The sequence below is a fragment of the Heloderma suspectum genome, chromosome 6 (assembly GCF_057233095.1).
Source record: "Heloderma suspectum isolate Gila_16-S chromosome 6, 16-S_ref, whole genome shotgun sequence".
In the NCBI taxonomy this organism is placed as follows: Eukaryota; Metazoa; Chordata; class Lepidosauria; order Squamata; family Helodermatidae; genus Heloderma; species Heloderma suspectum.
The window spans coordinates 96,960,722-96,988,687 of record NC_139463.1 but is presented as its reverse complement, the minus strand read 5'-3'; the positions used below and the strand labels follow the sequence as shown (position 1 = coordinate 96,988,687).

At 46.5% G+C, this 27,966-nt stretch overlaps 1 protein-coding gene across 4 annotated transcripts; it reads left to right on the top strand.

Annotated features, from left to right (window-relative positions):
* The first annotated feature begins 558 nt into the window (after positions 1-558).
* Positions 559-27,966, top strand: CD19 (CD19 molecule). Of its 4 annotated transcripts, XM_084805353.1 has the most exons (17): positions 559-768; positions 1,638-1,892; positions 3,859-3,954; positions 5,285-5,608; positions 8,314-8,421; positions 9,999-10,047; positions 11,131-11,204; positions 12,270-12,386; positions 14,570-14,620; positions 15,792-15,851; positions 16,493-16,555; positions 16,648-16,716; positions 17,795-17,863; positions 21,240-21,308; positions 25,739-25,828; positions 26,367-26,447; positions 27,126-27,966. In XM_084805353.1, exons 1-17 carry the CDS (start codon positions 672-674, stop codon positions 27,206-27,208), a joined length of 1,755 nt encoding a protein of 584 aa, XP_084661479.1. In that variant the 5' UTR covers positions 559-671; the 3' UTR covers positions 27,209-27,966. The 4 variants fall into 4 exon arrangements, with proteins under 4 accessions (XP_084661479.1, XP_084661480.1, XP_084661478.1 ...); XM_084805354.1 differs by lacking the exon at positions 26,367-26,447 and having other exon boundaries at positions 572-768; XM_084805352.1 differs by lacking the exon at positions 27,126-27,966 and having other exon boundaries at positions 584-768; positions 3,859-3,924; positions 26,367-26,680.

The following is a 27,966-nucleotide window of genomic DNA, read 5'->3' as shown; positions in this document are numbered from 1 at the left end:
TAATAAATTTAATAAATAAATAAATAAATAAAGTCAAATTCTGTCATTCATTGCTGGATGGCTGTAATAAACATGCCTGTAAGATAAACCTATTGTCTGCTCCTGAAAAGACCACCAACTGCCTCAGGCAACTCAGCTGGGGCCACTCCTCCCTGTTCTTCTCAAGGGCTATTTAAAGACCTGTGTGTCCTGAGGGGGAAACAGAAGAGGAAAAGCCCAGGCGAGGGAGTTCATGCTGACAGATCCCAAGGAGGCCACCAACGAACAGCTTGAGGGAACGTTGCTGTTCTATTTTTATTTTATTTTAGTCTTTTGTAACTTTTATTTTGGTTTGGTTTTAGTATTTTAAATTGTAAACTGCCTTAAATTAATGCCTTGGCAGAAAGGCGGTATATAAATGTAGTAGAGATATTCAGTAGAGAAATAAACCTCTAATGCCAAAAGTTCAGTTCTCGATTACTTTGTGCTTACACAGTTTCTCCGCCCTTCTCTCTCTCCCCTGGGGCAGCTGCTCAGCCCTCAGGGGAGTATGATGGGAAGTTAACGCTCCAGAGCCCCCCTTTCTGCTAAAGCAGCCAGTGGTTTAATGACCGCCCGTTTGGGGCTGCCTGGGCCTCACTCTGCCCGGCTACCGAGGGGCTGATCTGCAGGGGGCTGGCTGGAGGGAAGCAATGGTACCCGTTCCTTACTTGCTTATGCTGTGGCTGAGTTGGTGGGGAGCAGCCACCGGAGCACAGGAGAAGCTGCTGCAAGTTATCCAAGCCACAGGTCGGTGCTACAGATGGGGGAGGACAGCAGAAGGCAGGAGGCTTAGTTGGATGGTGATGGGTTTCAGATATTCAGGAGAGGTGTGGGGGGAAACCAGCTAAGATAATAGTAAAGTGGTAGGGCAACAGAAAGTGCCTGTGGGATTAGCAAGCAGATGAGCATACAAATCAGAGGGCATAGTTTGTAACTGGAACATCTTGGTACCTGAATGTGCTTGTTTTCCTCTACCCCCCCCCCCGCCCCGTACTTTGGTATCGTGTCTTTTAGATTGTAAGCCTGTGTGATTTTTTAATCTTTGCGAGTAGCTAGAAGTTTTTACGTGACTCTCATCATTGTCAACATGATTCAGGCAGGCTTGAGATCAGATCTTCTACTATTGAAGCCAATATCAGTTGCGAGAAGCTGCAGTATTAGACACAGGGACAGAAAAGGGGAACTCAGAGGGCCGATAGTTGCCAGGCAGATGGAGGAGGGTGTGCGCTTACACAGTTATAATTGATTTGGGGAGTGATGCTCTTGCTTTATGGCTTGGGACACAGGTACCTAGAGAACCACCTACTCCCATTTGAATATTCCCCACAAGGTCATCTTCAAAGGTCCTTGCCTGGGTGCCACCATCTTCAAAAGATGGGTGGGCGGTGACCACAGAGAAGGTCTTTTTGGTGGTGGAAACCTCCTTCTGAAATGCCCTCCCCAGAGTCCAGCAGGTGCCATTATTGCTGCATTTTAAATGCTAGGTTAAGAACTTTCTACTTGCCTGGACTTTTTAATGAACAGCTGGGTGGTGAGACAAGTTGTTTTACTTCCTCATCTAGGCCAAAAGGGGGGGAATGAAATGAAATACTTGACATCTTTTTCTCAAATCCCAGAGTCCCGTGCAGTTTTCCTACCCTGCACTTTCGACCTGGCACTAGTTTCAGATTATCTGGATATGACTTGGCTCAGTCCATCTGATGAGGAGCTGCTGTCCATGTATGTGAAGTACCACAACTCAGAGGTGCATCTGGATGCCATGTGGCAACTGATCTACAAGTACAACAACAGCTCCAATCTAGATGATATTTGGTTTACCTGCAGCTGGAATGGCATCTCTGGAATGAACCACAAACTTAAGAACAGAACTGGTGGGTATTGTCATTCTTAAAAGTGCAGCTAATGTGGTTGTGAGGAAAAGCTGTAACAAAACTATAGGGCAGCCTTCCCCAACTCTGGGCCCCTCCAGATGTTGTGTTATGTTGTGTACAACATAATGCTTGGCCATTTGGCTGGGTCGTAGTCCAAAATATCTGGAGGGACCCTGGTTGGGAAGGCTGTTCTGGAGATATTAGAGGAGAAATTCACATGTACGTTGTCCACATTTTTTTTTAAGTTTAGAATTATAGATGCTGTCATATTGAAAGATTGTATTAAAATAGTATGTAAAGTATTCAGTCTTGACAAATTAGTACTTACCAATGCTGCTTTAAAATGCAGTCACCAAAAATTGGCATTTTAGTTTCAAACTTTTAAAATGTGAAGGATGAAGGGAAGGCTTATGGAGTTTATGAGGAAGGTTTTGGGGAGGGGCTGTAGCTCAGTAGTAGAGCATCTGTTTTGCATGCAGAAGGTCCCTGGTTCAATCTCTGACATCTCCAGTTAGAAGGACTGGGTAGCAGGTGAGACCGTGGAGAGAGCAGCTGCCACTTAGAATAGATGAACCAATAGTCTAACCCAGTATAAGACAGCTTCCTACATTCCTATGTAAGGCTGACAAGGTACAGGTATTAGGGTTGTGGAGGGTGGAGGTGGGGAAGGGGAATTGAAGCCAACTAAGGGCACAATCCTATGCATGTTTAAACAGAAAAAAGGCCCACAACTCCCAGCATGCCCCAGACAGCTGGCTGGGGCATGCTGGGAGTTGTGGGCCTTTTTTCTGTCTAAACATGCATAGGATTGTGTCTTAAAGGAATAATATGCAAAGGAAGACACTCATGGGGAGAGGGTAGGGTGGGGCGGGGCTGACAATGAAGGCCAGCCTTGTCAGTCAAGTGAAAGCTTTCAGAAATCTTCTAGGCATCTCTCTGGTGTAGATGAGGTAAATGTTTCTCAGCTATACTACTTCAAGCTGAAGGTTCACACAGTTAAACACTCGTCCATACTAAAACATTCTGTCTATGTACAAAAACTGGCAATTGGGGAGAAGGCCACCCAGATGTCTCCCCACCACGCATGATAGCCTTATATGTGCTGGGATGTGTTTTGTTTTTAAATGGAGGCACCTTCCATCATGTGACACCCAGAGTGGTACAAACCAGAAAAAATGACGCAGGTTGATCACCTCACCGGCCATTTGTGAGACCCAGGCCTTTCTCTTACATCTGAAAGGCACCAGGTTAGGGAATGCTGATTGATGTCTTCTTGGGCCATCTTAGCTCCCATTAGGACACATTACCTGAATATAAAGGACTATCAACTTTCTTTTCTCAGGTCTTAAGGGGCATTACCCCAAGACAACCAACACTTATAGCTCTGCTTGCAGAAATCTTAAGAGTCAAGAGTCACAGAGTTGGAAGGGACACCTGGAGATCTGCACAGTACTCATAGCCTCCTATAACCTCTATGGCCAGCACCCTGCACAAACCCAGAGTTCATCCCAGAATCCCTTGCTCCATTGCAAGAGGTTGCATTCCAGAATCCTTTGCTTTACTGCAGGTGGTTACAGGTTGTACATCTGAGTTTGCGTTGGGCACCAGAAACAGTGTGAGAGCTCAGACCCCTGTAGCTGCTGATGACCAGTGCAAAAGTCAGTAGCTGCTGCTATCATCACCCATTGGCCTGGTACAGAATCCCCAAATGGTGTACGGCGCTGGGAAAAGTGGCAGTAGAAGGCTATGACATTGATATACCTACAAAAAAGGAGAGGAGCCACGTTGCTCCTTTGGGCAAGGTGGATGTTGAGGATTGTGTGACCAGAAGCAGGGTGGGTTGGTTTAGTGGCAGAAAGTACAGCATAAAAGAGGGGTGTGGAGGAGAGAAATGGGAGGCCAGGACAGATTGCCTGGGCTGAAGAAAGAGCAGGCCAGGCTAATCACCTGTGTCTGTTTACTTCAGGTAACGATGACTCTGAGAAGTTGAACACTGAAGGGGAAGATACCAGGGAAGATCTTGATTCAAGCGGTAACAGCTCCCCTCCTTCCTTCCCTCCCTGTAAGTCCGCATCAGAGTTGGCTTCCCATGATTCACTGGGCAATGGGTAGCCTAATCCTTCCACCACCTCAGTAAGGCCTTTTTACTCTTGGGGAAGTGACTACAGTGAACTAGCCTTCAGGGGAAGAACTTCTGAAGTTGTGAATTTTTAGCATGTGTTTTTTTAAGCTACTGGTAGATTTATTGGGGATTTGGGGGGGTTAAATATGAGTGGTGGGGACATTAAATGGTACAGGAGTGTGGATTTGTGATTAAAATCCAAGGGCCTGGATTAGCTTGGGAGGTGGGAGAGAGTTCCCTTGGATGAGAGGGCAGGGAGGACTGGGTGGGGATTGGTTATTGATTCATTACAGTCCCACTCAGTGATGCAGCTAGGGCTGGGATTTGGGGCCACAGTCCAGGACCTTGCAGCCCTGCCCCGCAGCCCCCCCCCCCAGACCATCCAGAGACTAGCAGGTGATGAGGGCATCAGGGCAGCAGAAGCAAACTCCATTTTATTCTTGTAGTCATGATCGTGTCATGATTTAAGTGAGTTTAAAATGCAAAGTGGCACATGCTCAGAATGTTTGTTTTATTATCAGGGTTGGCCAACAGTTGTGTTCTTGTTCTAATCTATCAAGAATGTAGACAGTGGAGACTGGTGGCTCCAATGCCAGTGTGGCAGTGAATCCTCTCTAGGTTTCAGTCAGGCCCAGTCAGAACTCTGAAGGAGCTATCCAGGGTTCAGAAGCACCTTGGAGAGCTCTTTTAGAGTTCTGACTGGTTCTGACTGAATCCTGGAGAGGATTCACCAGCCTCCATGGAATGACTCTGTGGGTGGGAGGGGGGCAAAAAGAAATGTTAGTTACATGTTTCACAACTGAACTAATTCACATGGCCATCTCAAGCACACACACCCCTCCCTAAGATCATTCATCCTGTGGCCTAAAATTATGTAGCTGCACCACTATTCCCATTGTGAGAGAAAGGAGGCAGGAGGGATGGACTGATTGGATGAATAGTAACCCTTTTTATGTAAGTCAAAGTGTGAAACAAGACTGCAACAGGGTGGTGGGGGTGGTGTTGTAGCACAGGCTATCGGCCAAAGTTTCACAAGCCAACCTGGGTGGAATTATAGATGCTTTTCGACTGAAGGGTTTTACAAAACCCAGATGAGAAGTATCTAGGTTGGCACAGTCAATCTTAATGCTGCTTCTTTGAAAAATTATCAGTAAGATTTAGGGCTTTTTCAAGTGTCTGGTAAAATCAAATTTTAACCAGAAGTTAACATTCTGCTTTCAGATTTCAAATTTTCTATCAATGTGTTTGTTTACGCAAAACTGTGTTTTAGCTGTTACTGCAGGGCAGCAAGAAGACGTCTCTCACTCGGGTCAGAGTCAGGAATCTTTCAACTGTGATGCCCCAATACCCAGCAACTGGACACACGGGTCCCTGCTCTGGATTCAGCATGAAGAGTCACTGGTCCAAAAGACAGTGCTGATGAATGTGACCATATGGCGCTCCCTTCCTTACTGGCTGTACATGAGGCCCAATGTCACCTATTTGATTCTTCCATCAGTAACTTCTAAAGATGCTGGGAACTACACCTGTCAGTGGAAGAATCAGACACACCTTGTTCAGCTGGAGGTGACATCAAAGTCAGGTGTGGCTCAGAGTAAGTCAAGGGCAGGCAGAAGGTAGATTGGGGTTCTACTGGTAGATCTTTTGGTGATTTGCAGTAGACCAGCAAACAATAGCAAGTAAAATTGAAAGTAAAACAAAAATCTGCCATGGCTGACTTATCTTTCAGCCTCCATGTTCGTCACCTGTTGAAACAGGGATGGACAACTTCTGGCCTCTTGGGTCCCACCGGGGACCACACACACACACAAGACACCACTGCAATTACTGTTGCCAAATTGCCACCGAATCTCTGTGGCATTTTGGCAGCAAGAAAAAAAGGCACATGTTTGCTTTAAAACAAGGTGCATGGGGAGTGTTTACGAAGCCCCAGGGGAGCGCAATTTTTCATTAAAACAAAGCGCATGCTCCCTGCCTGCCTTTTAGAGTGAAAATATGCCTTTTTTTCTCTGCCATCCACTGCTGAAATTCAGCAGCAATTCAGCATCAAGGTGGTGGTCGTTTGGGGGTGGCAGGGGATGCAAAAAAGGACAGGGGGCTGTGTGTGGTCTATAGGCTGTGTTGCCCTCCCCTGTGTTAAAATATGAATATTAATTGGTTTCCTTTGACCAGGTTTTTATGCAACTCTACTGGCCACTTCGAGAGCTTTGTGTTAGAATCCCTGTGATCTATAGTAGCTCTATAGTTACTATAGTAGATTTCTATTTGTATATACAGTAATGGCTCATGCAGTGAGTAAGTAACTGACTCCGCTGACCCCCCCCTGACTATTTTGCCCTCAGCTATGGATTTCAAGGGGGGGGTCTAGTAAAAAACAAAGTAGATCCTCCAACCCTGATCTTGGGGAAAAGGATGGCTGTGGTTAGATATAAGTTCAAGTTTATATGAATATGAAATGCAAACGTATTTTTAAAATACGTTTAAAAGCAGATTTTTGTTTTACTTTCAATTTTACTTGCTATTGTTTGCTGGTCTACTGCAAATCACCAAAACGTACAATTTCATATCAAACATTTTCAAATGTTAAAATGTTCACTTTTGTAGTTAATGAAGATGGTTTTAAAAATATCACAGTGAGATATTAACTATTCCATTTGGGGTGGAATCTAAATACATACAAAGGACGGTGTAAAATCTGTGTGTAAAAAACCCTTACGTTCTGCTATGAGAAAAGCCCATTTCTGCAACCAGAATAAAGGATGTGTGTTTATTTCCTTCCTTTACATAATGGGTCCAGCTTCTATTGGGGAAGTGCATAAGAAGTTGTGCAAGGGAGGCACTGTAGTCCCAGCCCTTTTCATAGGATTGAACACCATTGCTAGTGTTTGAGATTTCACCAGGCACTGAAAGACTGATAGGCACTTTCAACCCTACCATTCAGCCTTGAGGACCAGAAACTTGTTTCTTAAAAAAAATGAAACTGAAATGCTCAGAGTGCTGAATACTTTTGCCTAGTATGCACAATTTCTACACATAGTGAAATCGCAGAATGCATGCAGACTGGGTATTTTAGTTGAGCCACAAATTTAATATAACCGTTTATAAAAACTTCAGATGGCAAGCATCATATTATAAGAGGCATCCTCCAATCCCTTTTCTTTTCACACATGGGAGGGAATGCATCTTCTAAGCTGATGGCTGCTACCATACATGTGTGCACTGTCTTTAAAAAAACAAAAAGAAAGCATGCTGCATCCTGGCTCTACCCATATGCAAATTTAATTGCTATGCTGGCTAAGGATAATGGGAGTTGTAGGGACATCTGGGCCCCCAACATTTGGAAGGGGGCAGGTTGGAGATGGCTGGATTAATTGTTAAAGTGACTTGAAACTCATGATGAATTGATTATATTTTCTTTAATCGTATTGCAGCCCTTGGGGGTTCTCCTGGAGCCATCTTTGTCAGTTGAGGCTCAGGTGCCCTCAGCTGGCATGGAGTGTCTTCTGCATGCTTCGGTTGGTGGCCCAGCTATGCCCCTATCTGGATAAAGATAACCTGGCTTCAGCAGTTTATGCTGTGAATTAGATTACTACAGTGCGCTCTACATGGGCCTGCCTTTAAAAATGGTTTAGAAGCTGCAGCATGTGTAAAATGCCATGGCCGGACTGAAAACGGGGATCAGAAGGTCCAAACATATAACACCAATTCTGGGCTGCTCACAGTGGCTGCCTGTATGTTTCCAAGCCTGATTCAAGGTGCTGGTTTTGACCTAAAAAGCTGTATGTGGTTTGGGACCACAATAATGGAAAGAGCACGTCTCCTGGTACGAACCTACCCATATCTGAGGCCCTCCTCCAAAAGCCTCCTCCAAAGGAGGCTTGGAAGGTGGCAACAAGGGAGACGGCCTTCTCAGTAGTAGCCCCCAACTATCTCCCCAGTGAGACCTGCTTGGTGCCAACACTTTAATCTTTCTAGCACCAGGTTACTACCTCCCTCTATTCTCAGGTATTTGACAGCATATGACAGGGTTTTTAACAGATCCTGGGATTTCTTATTGCTGATTGTTAAAATATCTGTGTGTGTGTGTGTGTGTGTGTGTGTGTGTTTATACGTTTTATGTAAATGGTTTTTATACTATGTTATAGTATTATATTTTAAAGGTTTTTAATCCTTGTAAAGCACCCACAGAGCTTTGGCTGTTGGGTGTTATAGAAATATAACAAATAAAAATAAAATGGAATGAAATGAAATGAAATATCTATGGTTAACTCTTTTCCCCTCCCCTGCCCCATTTAAAAGCTTTTTGGCTACAGATGAGACAGCGACATTGGATAATCTGGACTGTGGCCCTGGGATATGTGATTGCTTGCCTCAGCTTCCTTTTTTGTTCCCTGCGGCTCCAACGTGGTGAGTATAGGAATGTAGACAAGTTCAACCACAGAAATCAATGAACAAATTCTTCCTGTAACTCATTATCCTAGCCTGTGTAGCTTAAACCTAATACTTCCAACATAAACCGATACTATATTGTCTGCCCTTTTAGCAAAACTGTGACTCAGTATTAACTTTATAGTGCCATACATCTTCCACAGTCACGTATTGTGACAAGCTCCTCATTTGTTCCTCTTCTTCATTAAATAATTTACAGTGTAATTCTATGTCTGTTCAGAAGTCCTATTCCCTTCAATGGGGTTTACTCCCAGGCAAGTCTGTACAGGATTGCAGCCTTAGAAATCTAAATAATAAGGATTAGAGACCACGAGCTAAAGATTTGGCTGATTATTGATGACTTCAAATAGATGTGTGAAATCCAGCCTGCCTCATTGCTTCTTTGGTTTTGCTGCCCCACTGGTCCCACTGGCTGTCTAAAACGTCCCCTGTCTGTGAACTCTCTTCCTACCAATAGTACACAACCCCTTCTGTCTGTAGGTCAGGGGTCCAGGCCTGAGGCCAAATCCAGCCCTCTGGGGGTCCCAGGGGTCCCCAGAAGGCCAAGCCCCTTTCCCCTGACCGCCAATAGTTTGGTTGTTTCCCGGCTTTTCTGCAGTTTTTTTTTCTCCATTCTAAAAGGTTGAAATGCCTCTCTTAAGGCTTAGTTACTGGCAGTAAGAAGTTTAAGCTATTTTTGTTTTTTGTCCCTGCCCACATTTACCTTTGGCCCCACCCACCTCTGGGATGAGGCCTCCAAGAGCTTCTCTGAAATGGAATCCAGACTTCAGGCTGAAAGAGGTTCTGCATCCCTGCTCAAAGCCCTATATGAATTTCCCCCAAAACTGACTGTATACAACTGCACTGCTTATCAACAATCTAATGTGAATAGCTTCCCATAAGCAGATAGAATGTTTATGATCATCCCATGACCACAGCAGCTCAACCAATGGGGGTGGTGGTGGTGGTGGGAGAGGAATTCTCATGTGACAACCCAAATGTTTAGCCCATTTTACATGATCCATGTGGAGTCTTTTTTAGCAATGCATACTGCAGTCATGGGGTGTGTGTGTGTATGTGTCTGTGATACAGATCAGAACCATAATGGGAAGTAATGGGTTAAAGCCCCCCTACACCCCCTACCAGGGTCCCAGTCCAAATTGGGGTCCACATACCTGCAATTTGCATTACCAAAAACTCCATTGAAATGAACGAGTCCCTTTTTAGCAATGCAAACTGTGGCCTTAGTTTTCCCGCACTGCAAATTGCAGCTGGGTGTATGGGAATGGACGGACAGGGTGTAATTGTGTGTGAGTGTGAATGGATGGGCTGATGTATATTTGTGAGAGTGTGGGATGGCCGTGCCCACTTTGGGCTCCAGCCACACCTACCACTGGCATGTGTCCTCCACATTACACCCAAAGGAACATGGCCCACTGCGTGTGTGTGTGTGTGTATGTGTGTGTGTGAAAGGTTACCCACCCCTGATGTGGACTAATATGCGTGGAGGAGGATTCTTTATATCAAGCCTTCCCCATCTGCCTGTCTTGTTTCAGCCATTCGCACTCGTAGGCAACAGATGAAGCTGAGGGCCCCTGCCAAGAGGCAAGTATTTGAGTGAGAGAGCAGTGAGGGAGAATCTGGCAGGGTGATCGCTGTCCCTACAACAGAGATGTAGAACCTCAGCCCTGGAGGCCAAATCCACTGTTCCACTGATCGTATTCCAAATCCAGATTCCACTAATACTTTGGTAGTTTCCTGGCTTTTTTGTTTGTTTGTTTTTTGCAGTTTTTCCTCAGTTTAAAAGGTTGAAAACCCTTTCCATAGGCTTAGTTCCTGGCAGAGAGAGCTTTAAGCTAAAAATATTCTGGTATTTCATCCCCATCCCTTTTCCCCTTGGTTCCACCACTGGAATGTGGTCTCCAAGAGCTTCTCTGAAATGGAATTTGGGCCTCCAGCTGAAATGATTTTGCCCCCCTGGCCCTACAAGATAGGGAGGGAGAACAAGGAACCTCTGGATAATCCCAGCGCAGCAAGAGCGGGGATGTTGGGTGTGGGAAGTATAAGCATTTCTAGGAACTGAGGATAGGAGGTGGAGAAATTCTATCTGAGGGTACTGCACACTTGAATCCCTAGGGGGAGAGAGATTCTGGGCTTTGTACCCACCAGCAGACAAAGATCCCTTAACTTCCCAAGTCCCAGTAGTGCTCTTAGGTAATTTCAGACTCTAGACATAAGCGTTTCATGCCCCTCGCTCTTTAGATGGTAATGTGCATTATTTCACTCACTTCAACATGTGGTAAGCTGGCCCCGCTGGATTTGAGGGCCCTCCTGCTGAGTGGGGCCATAGACATCTGCCCCAAAGTCTTACCCCGATGGCACTATTGTCAAATCCAGCAATCTTTGTCACCAGTTATTTCACTGGGCTCTCTATGGCATGGGCAGACTTCTTGCCTTCCATGGGGTTCTTAACCATTCCTAGCTCATAGGCCCCCAGCAATTCCGAAACTAGAATCCAGAGTGTCAGGAACTGGGTGTACAACCTGTGGTGTTCATTTATATATTTATTGTTTGTTAGTCTATTTTAAATTTATACCCCACCTTTTAGCCTCACAAGGGGTCTCAAGGCAGCTCATATCAAATTCATGCCTTGGCGTCTTTAATGTCTTATGGTTCTCGGATTTCCAGAAGGTACTTTCATGCCAAGCGGAACAAGGCACCGGTCACCAATGGGATTCTGGTGCTCCCAGCAAATGACGATGGTAAGTTAATGATTCACTTTCCCCACTCAGAGAATCAACCGCCAGGTTTGTGTTCTGGGCAGGAAGCCATCTTGTAACTGTCTTCTACAGACTTTGCTGCTTTAATATCAAGTCAGGTTTTTCCCCCTCTATTTCCCCACAACCCCACCTTTGCATAACATACCTAGCTTGTTGAAGAGTCCTGGAGAACTCAAAAGCTTGCTTACAATTTTCTGCATTTTGGTTGGTCCTAATAAAGGTATCACCTGATCAGGGATTTGGGGTTTTATCTTATGGACCAGCAGAGCTTTCTTTGTTTGTTTGTCTTCATGTGAGAATAGGGATGGATGAACCTATAAATGTTGGTTTCTCTCAGCTTCTAATTATTCCAGTCTTAAGTACAGTTCTCCCAAACTTTAATAGTCCTAAATTTGGTTCCTCCCAAACACTGAGAACTTCTAAAACTTTAGAACTTTATTTTTGTGTGCATTTCTCCTAATGCATGCAGCATTTTTGTACACAATTTAGTCTAACATACTCATTGTTTGCAAGCACTTTTCCTAATATAGTGCATTTTTAAATGTTATTTTCACTAATATACACGTTTTGTGCACTTTTCCATAATATATGCATTTTTGTATGCATTATTTTGCGTGACTGGAGAACTCCATCGCGAAATTCAGAGAAGTGCAAATTTCGAAGGATAACTATGTTTCGGTTCATGAATTGATTTGACAGTGCGAGGCAGTTGCAGCGGCGCTGGCTTCTAGAATTTGCTCGTTTGATTCTTTATGCTGCTGCAGTTAGAGATCTGATTAACATGGAAGGGAGGGGAACAACAAGAAGTCTTGTGGCACCATGAAGACTAACAGTTTTCTTATGGCACAAGCTTGTGTGCACTAGAGTCTGCTTTATCAGATGTTTCTGCAGCTTATAAACCTGTTAGTCTTTAAGGTACCACAGTGCTCTGTGTTGTTTTTTGTCGCAATTTGATTGACTAACACAGCAGGCCTTGTGGAACTTGTTACTGGGGGTGAGGGAAGAATGATATTTTGATGGAGCTTGCATTTCTCCCCACCGCACAAGGCATGGAGCAAATGGATGTCTTGTCCTACGAGAATGTGCTGCCGGACATGAGGCCAAGGAGTGGCCAGCAGTTACTTCAGAAAGGAAAGCTCTTGCCCAGTACCACCAATATGGAAGGTATGTTTGGGCAGGTGGTGGGGAAAGGGAGGGCTAGTGCAGACTGTAACAGGGGAAGCAGCAGGGGCAGTGCAAGTCATCCTGTTGCTTGATGGGGGAGGATATATGCTGCTGCTCCCCCCATTGCTATCCCTGCACACGCACACCTATCTCTCACTTGGAAGACTCAGAGCGAGAGACCAGGTGGACAGGCTCTCCAGAGAGCCATCCAGGCCCCAAATGCCTCACTCTGAGGCGGCACCGGGAATGAGGTGACCCTGAATATTGCCTGCTCAAGTGGTCTCCACAACCACCTCATCCACAATGCCTCACTCTGAGGAAGGGCCCCTCCTCAAAGTGAGGCATTTGGGGCCTGGCTAGCTCTCCAGAGAGCTCTGTTGGCTACTTTGTGTGGCGGTCATGGCTCTCCAGAGAACCCGTCTGCCTGATCTCTTGCTCTAAGGGAGTTCTCAGAGTGAGAGATTGGGTGGCAGCTGCTCCAGAGAGCCGCCCACTTGATCTCTCACTCTGAGGACCCCCTTGGAGCGACGGGTCAGGGAGGCAGCTGCTCCAGGGAACCCTGGTGGGTGCTCTCTTGTTGCAGAACAACCAGTGAGAGGGAAAGGCACCAAATGTATCCAAAAACAGAAGATAAAAGGTTCTCAAGTTCCAGGAAAAGCTTTAATAAGCCTGGATACTGGGGTAGAGTGGGAGAGACATGGATGTGGTACATGGGAAGAGTCCCCTGGGATGTTCTCACTGATGCTACTGAAAGGAGCAGGGGCCATGCAATTCATTTGTAAGGCATGTTCTAAATGGTTTTTTGAGTGTTTCCTTACAAATTTCCTGTCACTGCAAGGGAATCATTCAGACATAGTACTGCAAGTGCGGGGAAAAAACGGTCGACCAAAAAGGGACACCTGTGGTTAGCCTGAAAAAGGAGCCACTCTCAGATGAGGACAGGATGCAGAATGTTTGTACAGGAAATGCGTAAAGCTTCTTTGAAGAGGAAAGGGGGAAAATCACCTTCCACCTCATGTAAAGTGAAGGTTTCCATGGTAAGGATCCTGCCTCTGCCATTGGTGCACAGAGGGCACCAATGCACATGCACAAGCACACCGGGAGCCTTGGCACAAGTGCCAGCTCACGGCAACCTGGAGCCAAGCCCCTGGGATCAGCGCACGGCCAGCCCCACACACTGCACTACAGTTGTGCAAACTGCATGCCTTCACAACTGGCTGCATCACAGCAGGTGTTTGAGGTTCTGCCATGCCACCCCCACCACTGCAGTGCTGTATTGCCAGCGTTCACATTCAGAGCACAGTTCTGCAGAAAAACAATTGTTGATGTAGGGTTAGGAGTGGAGGAGGAAAGGAACTTTGGTTGAGTGCACACAAGCAGCAGATGATACAGTAAAACTGTTCCCAGCGAGTTCCACTTCATACTATGGGTGGAGGAAGTCTCATGGCCAAATGCTTCCCCGTGGGGGTGGGGTGGGGTGGAAATCCCTGTATACATAAAATGAGGATGGGGGAGGGAGGTTACATGGGTACTGTTCTCCATGACAAAGTAGTTTTCAATGTACAGGGATGGTGCTATTTTTCTTTACTATGAAACAGCTTTCAATAATGCAATCCCCCTGCCCCCCCATTGCAATTTGCAGTGATACAGTTCAGGAAGTGCTTTGCCCCGTCATCTGCCATTTGGCTAGACCACATATGGGCAACCTGTAGGCTGCATGTGGCTCTCAGCCAACTTCGCTGTCCAGTTGTCAGGTGCTGGAAACAGCTGTTCCCAGCTCTAGTCAGCAGAAGAGGGAGGAAGAGGCAAGATGGGATCTCAGATACAAGTTGGGGAGATTTCCCTGCACAGTGAAATGGGGTGTGTGTGTATGTGAGTGCATGTAAGTGGGGGGAAAGCTGTGTGCATGAGAAAGAGCATGTGCGTGTGTGGGGGAAGGCAAGAAGAGGGGGAGGGGGAGTCCAGGCCCTGCCCACTGCTGTCATGCAGCCCCCTGTGTTTGGCCCTCATGGGCAAAAAGGTTGCCTGCCCTGGGTGTAGGCCTATGTCATGAAACATGTATGGACCCAATCAGAGAAGTGTGGAATGTCTGTCAAATGAATGTCTGTCAAATGAATGCTATCAGACCTTATGCAAAATGACTTCTCTCTCTTTTGTTTTCCCTTCCTCTCTCTGCCTACCAGATGAAGAAGAGTATGAATGCCCAGACAGTGAAACAGAGCTCAAGTCAGATGGTATGTGGGGCAGGGGGGAAAGTAAATTGTAGGGTGAACGTTCGGCCCCCAACCCGTATTGAGCTGGATAAATATGGCAGGGGTGGGAGTGATTTATTATGTCCCTGGGGGACCACACTCTGTTGCAGATACACTGCTTTAGAGGGATGGGGAAAGGGCAAATAAAAACCTCACCCAAATGGAAGACAATGGAGACCCACACCCTTCTGTGGGTTTGTGCATACTGCAAACTGAGAGTGCAGCCCAGAAACCTTTGCTTCAATCTACGGAACTAGAGGTTCTACATCTGCATTTGCCTTGGGTGCCAAAAACAGAGCAAGAGTTCAGAACCCTGCGGCTGATGGCCAGTGTGAATATCAGCACCTGATGCTGGCATCCATTTGCCTATAACACCCCCTGCCCCCCATGCTGCAGTGTGTTGGGGAAATTGATTTTATTGATTACAGCAGGGGTGTTAAACCTCTTTCAGCCAGAGGGCCGGACTCAATTTCAGAGAAGCTCTTGGGGGCCACATTCCAGGGGTGGGTAGGGCTGAAGGCAAAAGGGGTGGGGCCAAAATAAAAAAAAATACCAGGCTATTTTAGCACAAAGCCCTTATTGCAAGTAACAAAGCCTTAGGAGACGCATTTCAGCCTCTTAGAATTGGGGAAACGGCACAAAAGCCAGGAAACCACCCAATCATCAATGGTCAGGGGGAAAGGGGGTGGAGCCAGGAGAAGGGGGACCCCCGGAAGGCTGATTTGGGACCCCAAGAAAGCTGTTTTTGGCCCCCGAGCCTGAGGTTCTTTACCCTTGGATTATTAGAGGGTATAACAAAAACCCACAGTCCAAAGAAAGAGAGGAGCCACAGCCCTTTGGGCAAGGCAGATATTGGGGACTGTAGTTGGATTATTTTGGAGGAGATGTGGGATGCATGCAGCCCACATTGACAGCCCGGCCTGCTGCTGCTGCACCACCACCACCAAATGACAGCATAGGTGTGGAGGAGAGAAATGGGAGGGGGCCTCAGAGGCAGTGGAGGCTGGTGGCTCCGATGTCAGTGGGGCAGTGCATCTGTTCCAGGTTTCAGTCAGAACTCTAAAGGCGCTATCCAAGGAGCTTCACCTTCAGATAGGAACAGGGCATATTGGGCTGAGGGAAATTTAGTCACTCTGATCTTTCTTTACTTCAGATGACGACAACTACGAGAACACCCAGGAAGAAGTGAAACAGGGAGATATGGTTTTGAATGGTACAAACCTCTTTCTCTTACTGCCAGCTCATGAGATTTCTTCACCTTTGCTTTCCCACATTTTATTAGGAAAGAGGGATAGCCCACTCTAACTACCCCCTGGGCAACTGCTAAAAGCATGTTACCCTTTCTGGGGGAGGAACCATAATTTTTAAGAGGCTTTTTAAAAGGTACTGTAGGGTTTTGTTTGGTGTTTTTTTAATGCTCCATTATGGGGAGATTGAATGAATAAATAAATTCTTGATTCCAAAGGGTGGGAGGGTGGTGGTCAGTCTTGGGGGTTGGACTGAGCTGGGAAGTGGGGAAGCATTCCCTTGGGAGGCAAGGCAGGCCCTACCATGGGCAGAGTGAGGCAACCTGGGAGTTGAGGTTCAACACACCTGGAGGACGCCAGGTTGGGGAAGGCTGTTCTAGACTGTTCTAGATTACTACAGCAGTTGGCAGCAGTTCTACAGGGTCTCGGGAAGAGCTCCGATTCCTCCTCAGACCTGCTGCCTGGCATCCTGCTTAAGTGGAGATGCCAGCAATTGACTCTGGGACTTCTTGCATGCAAAGCATTGTGCTATGATCCTCCTCCTCTTCATTCCCTCTCTTTCTTGCAAGACTTCATGAACTGATAGCTGCTGTTGTTCCTTCCACAGATACGTCCCCTTATGAAAATAGCAAGGACAAGACAAAGCCAGGCTCCCGCAATTGGGACTCAGGTACTGGGAAGTGGGGAGTTATCTGTGAGGTGGGGCAGGTATGTGTTATGGGAGCCTAACTTTCTGAGCAATTGCTTTCTTGTGACCTACAGCTGACTCGTGGTATGCTAACAATTCCCAGAAGTCCCTTAAGAATCCAGCCCAAGATCCACTTGACGAAGGTAGAACATTTGCGGGGTGTTGAGACTGATGCAGTCCATTGAAACAAGAGACATCAAACATCTGCTTATTTGTGATTGTGTGTATGGAAAACAAGAACTGTGTAGAAAACACAGCAGCCTTTATTTCAAGATACTCTTTCAGAAGTGAGAATGTCTGAACAATTCTGAACTTAACAGATACATTTACTTTTTTCCCAGCTAATTTCAGAATTGTGAGACAACTTCCTTTGAGAAAGTGTGTTATCTCAAAACATGTAGGGATTAAAGGACACTGGAGCAATACATTTGTCTCCTATCACTGATCAGAGAGCAGGCGGTTTCCCTGCTCCCTGCCCATGCTGCATTAAGGCATTTTAAAAGCCTCCATTGCTTCCAATGGGGGCTTTTTTTCAAATCTAGTTGCAGCGAGGGGGGACATTTGGGGCCACTGGGGAGGGAAAGGCTAACCTTCCTCTCCCCAACATTGCAACTCCCCCCTCGAAAAAAAAAATCACCCCTCCCTCACTGCAATCAGGCATTGAAAAATCCCGATTGCAGTGGGGGAGGCGCAATGTACGAGGGGCAACGTATTAATGTGTAGATGCATGTGTGAGAGTGTGCGGGTGGAGCAGCAGCTTTGGCTCTGGCCCCACCCACTGTGGGTTTGTGGCCTCTGACCTGCTTGTCCAGAACCAAATCAGCCCTTAGGCCAAAAAAGGTTCCCCACCACTGGTGTAGTGGGAGAGAGGAGTTGCTTGAGAGGGAGGAGCTAATTTGTTGAATTTGGCCCAGAAACATTGTTGCCGTGGTAACATCTCCCCCAGCAACTCTGCACTGCTGCTGGATGCAGATTATCTCCCCTGGTGGCCCTCATGCCAGCCCCACCAATCTCTGTTAACAGCTTTGCTGTGGTAACCAGCAAGTTGCCATGGGAACACCATCCACTTCTTCCCTTCCATGCTAGTATGGCTGTTGCCCCGAGAAAATGCTCTCATGGGGGTTTGAAGGGGTTGCCCATAACAACAGCTCAAAGTGCAACCACCACTAAAAGCCATTTGGTCCCTTTGGTGGGGGGCATGTCTCTGTCTTTCCTGAACAGATGGTGAGAACTATGAGAACTTGGAAGAAGAGCCCTGTCTGAGTCCTGGTGCAGCACGACTTATAGCAGGTACTGGATGTGGCCCTTTCCAGAGCACCTTCCCTGTGGCCTACAAATTCAGTGGGTGATATTGCTCCATCTTTCTCCATACCTGCTTCCTAAACTTCAAGAGAGGAGGAGGAGGAGAATGATGATGATGATGATAATTTATCTTGTCATTCCTCTAAGGAACATAGGGCAGCATTTATTATTCCCCTCCTCATGTCAGCCCTGTGAGGTAGGTTGACTTGAGGATGAGAAATAGTGACTGACCCAACTTCACCCAAGGTCACCCAGTGAGCTTCACAGCTGAGCAAGAATTTAAATCCAGGGCTCTCCCATCTAGGTTTGACACCCTGTCCAGCTGTGGGAAGGTAGGTGCTTATCAGGGCCAACAAAGGTGTCTCTACACTTCAGACTTGAATTGGTTTAACGGTGATTTTCTCTCCTCCATGGGACTCTGGGGATTAGTTCTGTGGAACAAATAGAGCTCTCAGAATGAGAATTCTTAACACCCTCAGCAAATGATAAGTCCTAAGATTCTTTGGTATAAAACAGTTGTATGTTTGTAGTGTTGGCATGTTCACTGGAAGGTGGGAGAGAGCAGTATCAACAAATGTCAAAAGAGAGGTGTAGGTATGGTGGGGTTGACTGGAGGACTAACACTGTATACTTTGGCTCAGTTCGCATGTAACAGCAACCGATGGGCAAGGCAATGAGTGTGCTGACTGCCACGTGTTCACCACTCCTGTTTTGAATCAGTTTTAATCACCAACTCTGGAACGCCCTGTTCTTGGGTTGTTTGTTGTACTGTCCAAGCCTAGCACTTAATGGTTAAACAACCCAGAGTTTAACCTAACCATCACCCATAGTTTGTTGTTGAGTTAAACTCTGGGTTGTTTAACCCTACAACAACTCAGTGTTCTGGGTTCAGATGTCACATCAAAGCCACCTTGACTGGCATTTTTTGATAGAAAGGCAGGGTATACATCAATCAATCAAACAAATAAATCAAACAATCCGGCGATGGGGCATTCCTGGGCTATTGATTAAAGCTGATTGAAAGCGAAAGTGATGAGTGTGCAGGGGGTAGTACGCTTGCTGCCTTGCTCATCCTTTCAGTTCAGCTGACAAAACTCAAGAGAAAACATGATTCTTAAACTGCTGGAATCTTTCTGTAGAGAGTCAAGACTTTCATTCTTAGCAAAATCAACAGTCATCTCACTCCTCTCTTAGAAGTAACCCCACCCCCCCTTTAGAGGTAAACACTAATACGTTTCAAGGAAATTGCAGAAGATCTTCTGATAATAACTTTTAACATTTTGAACCATGGCTTTACCCCCCCCCCAAATAGCATGAAAACAAGGTTTCACAGGTATCTCTAGGGCAGACTCCAGGTTTGAGGGGGCCCTTGGCAGAGTATCCTTCATGAGCCCCTTTCTGTGTTGGTGAGCCTCCTAGGTATAGGTTTACCAAGTGGTGGCAGCAGCAGCAGCTAGGGGTGGCAGCAGCAGCAGCTAGGGGTGGCAGAGAATTCCGCCACGGATTCTTTAGAATCTGGCCCCCCGGAATCCGTGGAGGAACAGCCTCCTGCCTCCCCGCAGAATCCACCCGGGACGGCACTTACCTGGGGCGGATGCGGCTGCGGCTGATCTCCTGGCCAGCCACGGCCGGGCTTCTGCCGCCGCCATTGCCATCCTTGCAGCTGTGATAGTCTACGTAAGAATTTATGTAGCCTATCCTGGCTAACCCCCCCCCCCAAAAAAAACCCAGGGTACGCAAATGGCGGCGGCTATGGCGGCCGCCATTTGCGTTCCCTATTTTTCGCCAATTTATCTTACGTAAATATTTACGTAAGATAAGATGGCGACAAAAAGGGGAACGCAAATAGTGTAGTGGGCACTATTTGCGTTCCTTTATTTTTTGCCGTTCTGGCCTACGTAAATATTTCGTAGGCTAGAACGGCGAAAAATAAAGGAACGTAAATAGCGCCCACTACGCTATTTGTGTTCCCTTTTTTCGCTGTCTTATTTTACGTAAATATTGACGTAAGATAAATCGGCGAAAAATAGGGAACGCAAATGACGGCCGCCGTAGCTGCCGCCATTTGCGTACGCTAGGTGTTGTTTTTTGGGGGGGTAGCCGTGATAGGCTATGTAAATTCTTACATAGCCTATCACGGCTGCCTGGCTGAATGCAAATGGCGACTGCCATTTGCGTCCGCAGCAGCCCGTCCACGGCCGGAAATCCGGCTGCGGACGGCCCAGAGCCAGCCGTCGAGGATTCCGGGGGAGAGGACTGGATCGCCTCCCCCCCCGTCGAGGATTCCGGGGGGAGGGACGGAGCGCCTCCCCCCCCCACCGTGAAAGACTCTGCGAAAAGGTGAGTTTCGTACATCCCTAGCAGCAGCAGGCAGCTATGAATGCCTTTACAATTCCCTAATGCCTGATGTAGTTTGTTCTGGGGCATTCTAGGAAATTTTAAATGGTGGCTTATTGTTGCATGCTGCCTGGCCAGTCATCAGTGCCAGCGGGCTTTGCTTGGATGCTGGGCCCTGGCAACTGCCCAGGGTGCCCAGTACTGACGCCAGGCCTGTGTGTCTCGCTGTATGTAGATATGGGCTACATCTCTTGCTCATCTCTGACATAGTTCCTGCAGTCTTCCATCTTGTTTAACTTTGACCAATATGCAGCATGATCCTAAGCAAGTTTAGTCAGAAGTAAGGCCTTTTAAATTTAATTAAGGGTCCAAGTAAGTGTGCATAGGACTATAGATGACCTATTCTGTTTGCATAAGATTAATAGCATGAAGCAGTTGTAAAGTAAGAAAACAGCTGACCAATGCCAGTAGTCCCAATTCTTTCCTTTTCTTTTAGACAAGGGGTTTGAACCTCAGGCCTGGACTTCCTGGGGTCTCAAGCCAGCCCTCCAGGGTTCCCCAGATGGCCATGCTCCTTTTCCCCAACCACCAACTGTTTGGTGATTTCCCAGCTTTTGTGCAGTTTTCTCTGCATTCTAAAAGGCTAAAAAGCCTCTCCTAAGGCTTAGGTACTGGCAGGGAGCTTTAAGCTAAAATGTGTTGGTACTTTGGCTCTGGCTCCGTTTGTCTTTGGCCCCACTCACTGCTGGTATGAAACCCTCAAGAGTGTCTTCAAAATTGAATTTGGCTCTCGGGCTGAAAGAAGTTCAACACCCCTGTTTTAGACCCTTGAACACTCTCATAGCTCACCTCTCGCTCCTTTTTCTATTTGTTACTATTTTGGGGGAACTGCAGATCCTCAAACTGATCGTAGTGATTCCCAGATAGGTCCTTATCAACGCTGAAATACATGGAATACAATTATTGGGAAATGATGCTTCTGTTGATGCAATCTAAGATGGCTTTTGGTATCTGTCTCTGCCCACAGGTTTGCGCCTGCAGCTGGCTCTGGACCCACCCGTGGACAGGCAGGATGGGGGCAGTGAGGCCTCTACAGGTAAGCATAAAAAACAGTTGCATCTGTGAATTGCAGGAATCTCTAAGGTGATCCTGGTAGCCCTCTGGACCTGACTGACATGTAGAGTTGCTATCTTTTTACGTTTAAAACTGCCCCTCCCCTCCCCTCCCCTCCCCACATCACATCCCTCCCCTCTTTCCTACCATCTATGTCTCCCCTTATCCCTTCTCCACCCAATCATGCTTCAGCCTGAAGTTGTTAAGCAGGAGCAAACAGGTCAGTGTTACAGCTGTTAAAGGTGAAGACAGATGTACATCACTTCAGTGGCAACTCTGCTGCAGAAACAAGACTCAGTGCATACCCAACAACTTTCCTCTTAGGGTTAGGCTCAGGAGGTGGGGGAGCCTTGATCTTCTAGAGCTGGGGTGGGCAAGTTGTGGCTCTCCAGATGTTTTGGCCGACAACTCCCATCAGCCTTAACCACCGGATGATGGGAATTGTGGTCCTCCAGATGTTTTGGCCTACACATTGCCCACCCTTGTTTTAGAGACTACATTTACACAGCACTGATTGGTTGGCCCTTTCGTCAGTTGTGAAGCATCTTCCTTTCTCTCAGAGCCAGGCCGTGCTCAGCACCAATTAACTGCCCCTTGTGGCAGTCATTTAGCCACTTCCCCTCCTTGGAGCTGATTTTAGTGTGACCAGATGCAAATGAGGACATGCAAACTACCCCTGATGGAATTCCCCCTTCTGTGCAACTATTAAAGCTGCAGGAGTCCTGTCCTCTTTTACACATAGCCAGTTTACACATAGGGCCAGCCTCCACCAGCCTAAAATCCTGCATTTAAAACAGGGCTTTCTGCTTCTGTTTTAAATGCAGGATCACAACGACTCCCTTTTCCACAAGCTTCCTATTCCCCCACCCCCTTCTCCCTGTATCTGAGTCTTCCATGATCTTTCATTCATCTCGCTCCTCTTCTTGCCGCTTTTACTCTTTTCACAGAGGAAAGTGAAGTGGAACACAACGGGGTAATTTGATAGCTCATGATCTGCAATCTCTTTAAAAATGGAACAAAGGGCATTTAGTGCAGGAGACACCTTGAATGATCACGGTGTCATGTAAAGAGCCTGCAAACTTCCATGAAGGAGCAATCTCAATCACAGGATAAAAGCTCAGTGTCAAGGAGCCCATAGCCAAAAAAATGGAAACACATCACCCAAAAAGAAGACACATATATACTTAAATGTTGCATGTGCTAATGTATACATATAGATGTATATTTAGAACTATTACTATAATTTAAATAGAAATAAAATACATCTCCCCATAATGGGGAAGGTTGTGACCAGGTGACTTCTGTGTCTATTCAGTCTGCTGTCCATGTGCTAATTGTTGATGGCCAACTTGAAAGCCTCTACTCTCCCTATTTATGCCTGGTGTGCTATGGTCCATGGGGTCACGAAGAGTCGGACACGACTGAACAACTGAACAACAACAATATATTTAAATGAGACTTGGACTGGACACTACTTCCAACAGAGGACACCTTCGTACTGAGGACTGTCATAGAGGACTGTCCTTTGTAACATAGGACACATGATCACCCTATTCTGGCCACTCTAGTTGATTTTAATGTTCAAACAAACAGTGGGAAAGAAGGGTATGTTGTTGCTTTTCAAAGAAAGGAAATAAAGCACAGAACATCAGAATGGACGAATGTGTTGGGAATTTGGAAAAACAAACAAAGCATACTGTCATCCTGTAGCACTGGGGAGGAACTTTTTGACCTGTGCCCTATACATTTACTTTATTATTTATTAAATTTATATCCCACCATTTGAGTACAAATAATGCTCAAGGCAGCTAACAACAATAAAATCCAAGATGAAAAACAAAATCATAATTGTAAAGTAAAACCAAATCAAATTTTTAAAAAACCATAAAAAAGAAACAAACAGCACCCACCAGTTAAAACCTACTTCAGCGACAAGCCAGCATAAAACCCAAACACCTGTCTGAATAAAAACATCTTTATCTACATTGGAAGGTCATCAAAGAAGAAGGGAGGAGAAGTAGAGCTCATATTACTTCCTTTTTGAGGATATAGTTATCTTCACCTCAAGCATCCATAAATAAGGCCCAGTCTAAATAAACAGGTGTGGTGAAACTGTTTCTGGATTGTACCACTTCAAACTGCAGGCAGGGGATTGCATGATTGAATGCCCACCATTAAAAAAAAATCACTGGCCATTTAAAAGCACAACCCTAGTCTGCCAAAGACAAGGCTGGAAACTTTCTCCTTGACATCTAGTTTTCTATATGCCATTGTTTATATAGATGAGCATTCAATCCTGCACCTGCAGTACAGGAAAAACACAATCTGTTGCGTATGTAGGGCAGCCTTAAGTCTTGCTTACAATAGATCAGAATTATGTTTCTCACTTGTAAAAGCAGTGCTATCCCAGTGCTGACGTTTCCTTTGGGGAGAAAAGCTCCTAGACTCAATGCAGCTGTCCTCTGCTACCTCCTGCAAGATCCAGCTTCAATCTACTACAGTGAGCCATATTTTCTCAGCCTCCATTGCTGTTCTTCCGAGAGAAATGCATTCCCAAAGCATGCAGCCGCTGGAGGCATGTTTCCACACTATTGGCTTCACGTTGTTTGCAACGTTGTCGTGATGTTTTCCCAGTCGCATCTTCTCCTTTTCCTGTTTCCACAGTCCTTAAAGATCCAGCTTATCATCACTGTAGCCTGGGGCTCTGTGCTGTTTCCACTAAGCTCTAATCAAACTGTTTTCTTGATGGCTGGGTGGAGTCTGGGTTGGGCCTGATTACCTCATCAGTGTTCCCGCCTCCTTCTCTTGCCGATTCCCCCTCCCTCGCCCCCTTCTGCTCCACTCCAGTTAGTGACTACCTCTCCCTCCCCCCCCCAGCGCTGTTATTGTTCTCCCCCCTTATTCTGGCTTCCCAACAATCCTGCAAGGTAGGCTAGGAGAAGAGATAGTGGCTGGCTTTCTCTCCCCCGCCCCCTAGCACTGTTGTTGTTCTCCCCCTTATTCTGGCTTCCCAACAACCCTGCAAGGTGGTCTAGAAGAAGTAGTGGCTGGCTGGCTTCCCAATTGAAGGCACTTTTAATAACCATTGAAATCCTAACTGTCAAGCTTTTCTCCTGCATGGCTGAGAAGGGAGACCTCAAGTAAATACATTGAAGGGGATGCACTCCTATGCATGCCTACTCAGAAGCAAGCCACACAGATTTCAATGGCACTTACTCTCAGGAAAGGAAAGCCTTACAGCTAATGATTTTACTCAGAAGTAACACCCCCTAGCACGTGCCCACACAAAGTGGGACAAAGAGCTAAAGGGGAAATACACAGGGAGGAAATTGCAAAGAGAGCCAGTGGATGATATACTATATTGGGCATCTCTTCATCTCTGCCTCCCATGCCCCCTTCCGCTCCAGGCCTTTTGTTTTTTTCCTTTAGTTTTAAAATGCACTTTCACTTTAACGAAGGCACAAAAAAACTGTGTGCAGCATCTCCTCCCCTTTTAAACCCTTTCTTCCCCTAAAGCAGGATGCAGCTTAATGACTTAGGCGCAATCCTATGCATGCTTAGACAGAAAAAAAGTCCTACAACTCCCAGGGTTCCCCAGCCAGCCATGCTAGCTGGGGAACCCTGGGAGTTGTAGGACTTTTTTTCGGTCTAAACATGCATAGAATTGCACCCTTAATGACTCTCCATCTCTCCATGAAGCTGTCTTTGCAACTCTCCTAATTTCCTTGCCATCACCTTGACTGGGAACTTTATAGGGATATCCAGGGTGGGTGGACACTGCACTTGTATGCCAAGGGTGCTTATGCATGCATCTCTTCATCTCTGCCTGACTGCTCCCTCTAGTATCATCTCTTTCACACGCAGCTGCTTCTGGTGAGGACAGGGGTAGGTGAGCAACACACCCACAAGGGCTGGGCTACGCGCCCCAGTGGTAGGACTATGATACCAAACTCAGTGCAGTTGTGGAAACAGCTCAGTAATGGAGCCGAAGTAAGCAGGAAAAGTCGGACTATAACCACTCTCAGAAAAATGTTTTTTCCATGATAAAATGCAGGGCTGGTGCTGAATGGCCACAATGTCATGGAAACACAGAGACCTCACCATGCAACAAGGTTGGAGTAAATCGCTGGTGGAAACACAGCCCTGCTGGTCCAGCAAACAATATTGTCCATTTTGTCTCCAGCTTGGAAATTGGGCACTGTTCTTCTGCCTTGAAATGAAAAAAGACACCACATTCTGGGCACCAGGGAATTCTCAAAAAGGCTTATATTGAGAGTAATCTGGGTGTGTCATATATTGGAAAGCTCCAGATAGTTGACTTATAGCCAGGACCTCCATGTAACCCTACTCCACAGAGTACTTAGTATAAATGAATCCAGCCCTTCCCTGAGAGAATTCTGCTTTTCCCACCAGGCTCCCAGTCCTATGAAGAGATGAATGGATCCTTGTGCCCCACTGCAAACAAGGCTCTCCACCTGCAGCCCAACACAAGCAATGAGGAGGGTGAGTGTTAAAATCCCTGGGCTCCCCAATAGGGAAGCAGGAACTAGTGATTTGAGGAGAGAAACTCTTTGTGTCTCCAGACAGGGTCAGTGTATTAGAAGCGGGGGCAAGGACTAACGCACAAGTTTCCTAACCATGTTATTTCATATATTCAAATACTTCATGCTTTTATCAATAGAACCCAGGAATAAACCTTGAGGATTGCTGTTCCAAACATACAGGGCAAGCAGCAAAAAGGGAGGCATTTTTTTCTAATGTCTAGTTTACCAGCTGGTTAGGGTAACCACCTTTTTTCTAGGCAGGCCTCCTTTACCTTTAAAAGTTGCATGACAAGCAGAAATCCAGCAGATGAAGCATTTTTCATCTCCTCCCTTATATACATACCAGACAAAGCTGCACCTGCTGAATTTCTTATTGTCAGCAGGGAGTTGGCAACTATAAAATTGGTAGAGTTGTACCACTAGCCCCAGTCTCATAGATCCTTTTGAAGGAACTGGGATGGGAGTTCAGTTCATCTCTGAGCAGGTCCCCTCTGCAGATGCTGATTCCTATGAAAATATGGAAAGCCCCAGCAGCTTCAGTTCACGGAAGGAATGCAACTTGGATTCACATGGAGATGGTAAGTGGATGGGACTGGAGAGCTGGAAGTGTTGTGTAGGTGGACATTTCAGTAGACATTTGGGCCCATGCACTTTCAAGCTTGTGTTTGCTCCCACAGCATGGCTGGCATCAAGGAGTAGGCATGGCCAGGCACCTGCTGAGGGCCACACCCCAGTAGGGGCCTACTGAGAAGACCCCTCCTGGAGTCCCTCCTCCTCTTCACCATTGCAACCTGCTTGTTCACCTGCCTCTCACTCTGTTGCAGACAGTGGTGGTGGTGAGGAGGAAGTGGAGGACCAGTAGATGCTACGGCCTTCTTGTTCATGGGCTTGCTGCCTGTCAGGCAAGCAAGTGGTAGCAATGATGAGAAATAGGAAGAAAAGCAATAGTAGCTGGTGGTAATGGTGGTGAGAAAGTAGACTCACTGAACTAGTGGGTCCACAGAGGTAGTCTTGCCTAAGAGCTCTCACAAACCTGGAGCCGGTGCTCACCCACAGGTCTACACACTTGGATTGTTGTCACTGAACTAAAAGTTGAAACTTTCAAGTCGCTAAATTCTGTGCCCAATACCACATTCAATACCACATTTGTGCAGAATCACAATCTACAAGAAGTCTTGGTCATATTTAAGTGATGACCTGGATTTTCCTGATATGCCCTGTTGTTATCTGCATCCTTTTCTTTTTTTCTTTCACAGGTCCTGCCTTTGGTTCTACGCGGCAACATCTCTCCAGTCCTTTCGGGGGTGATCTTAGAGGGGGCCTGCTGTGCTCAGACTAGAACTACCCAAGGCATGGAGGCAGGCTCAGGAGCTCGACCCTTTGCTCCTCCCTTCCTCTCTCAGGCCAAGATGTTTCTACCCAGAAGTTGGGATGAAGCACCCTGTTGCACAGAGGTTTCCAGCACCTCAACCCCTTGGAGCAGAGAAGCGTGTGTGTGTGTGTGTGGGGGGGTGGGTTCTAGAATGCTAGACGAGGGGCCTGGGAGATCAGACTCCCGGGTTTGTTCTCCAGCACTAGGAACAGTCAGGAATCCCATGTGTCTGAAGAGGAAGAGAATGGACAGGGCTGGAGACACACAAATAGCTTTTTGAGAGTTGAAAGTGGATTGAGAGATCGTTTTCAGTGGTATAAACATCCGTTTATTTTGTCCCACAACCACCTCTGGCCAAACAGGTTTTTGAAACTGTACAAAGCCCTGTTTATGGGTACAGCTCTAGACAGACAACAGTTAGAACACTGAGCCTGCTGTGAGTCTGCACTCACCCTTTTTGGCCAGATGTACAACCTTCCTCAGAGAATCAAGCACAGGAGCAATCAGTAGTTCTTATTTCCAGGTCAGCTCTGCAGACTGCTGATCAGCTGCCCCTTGGGATAGTTCTGAAGCTCCTTTCCTCCACCCCAACTGGCTGGCTGTGCTGAGTGCCTGATTGGTAGCACACTCCTCTCCTCATGGCCTGGAGGGGTGTTTTGAGTAAAAACAAAACACTGGCTTTTTAAAAAAAAGTTGCTGAATAAACATTTAGCCAAAATGACTTG

Coding starts and splice junctions, on each gene's coding strand:
- CD19 (XM_084805351.1), top strand. CDS start 672: ATGGTACCCGTTCCTTACTTGCTTATGCTGTGGCTGAGTTGGTGGGGA. Junction 16,556..16,647: donor CTCCCGCAATTGGGACTCAG/GTACTGGGAAGT, acceptor TGTGACCTACAG/CTGACTCGTGGTATGCTAAC. Junction 17,864..21,239: donor TGCAGCACGACTTATAGCAG/GTACTGGATGTG, acceptor CTCTGCCCACAG/GTTTGCGCCTGCAGCTGGCT.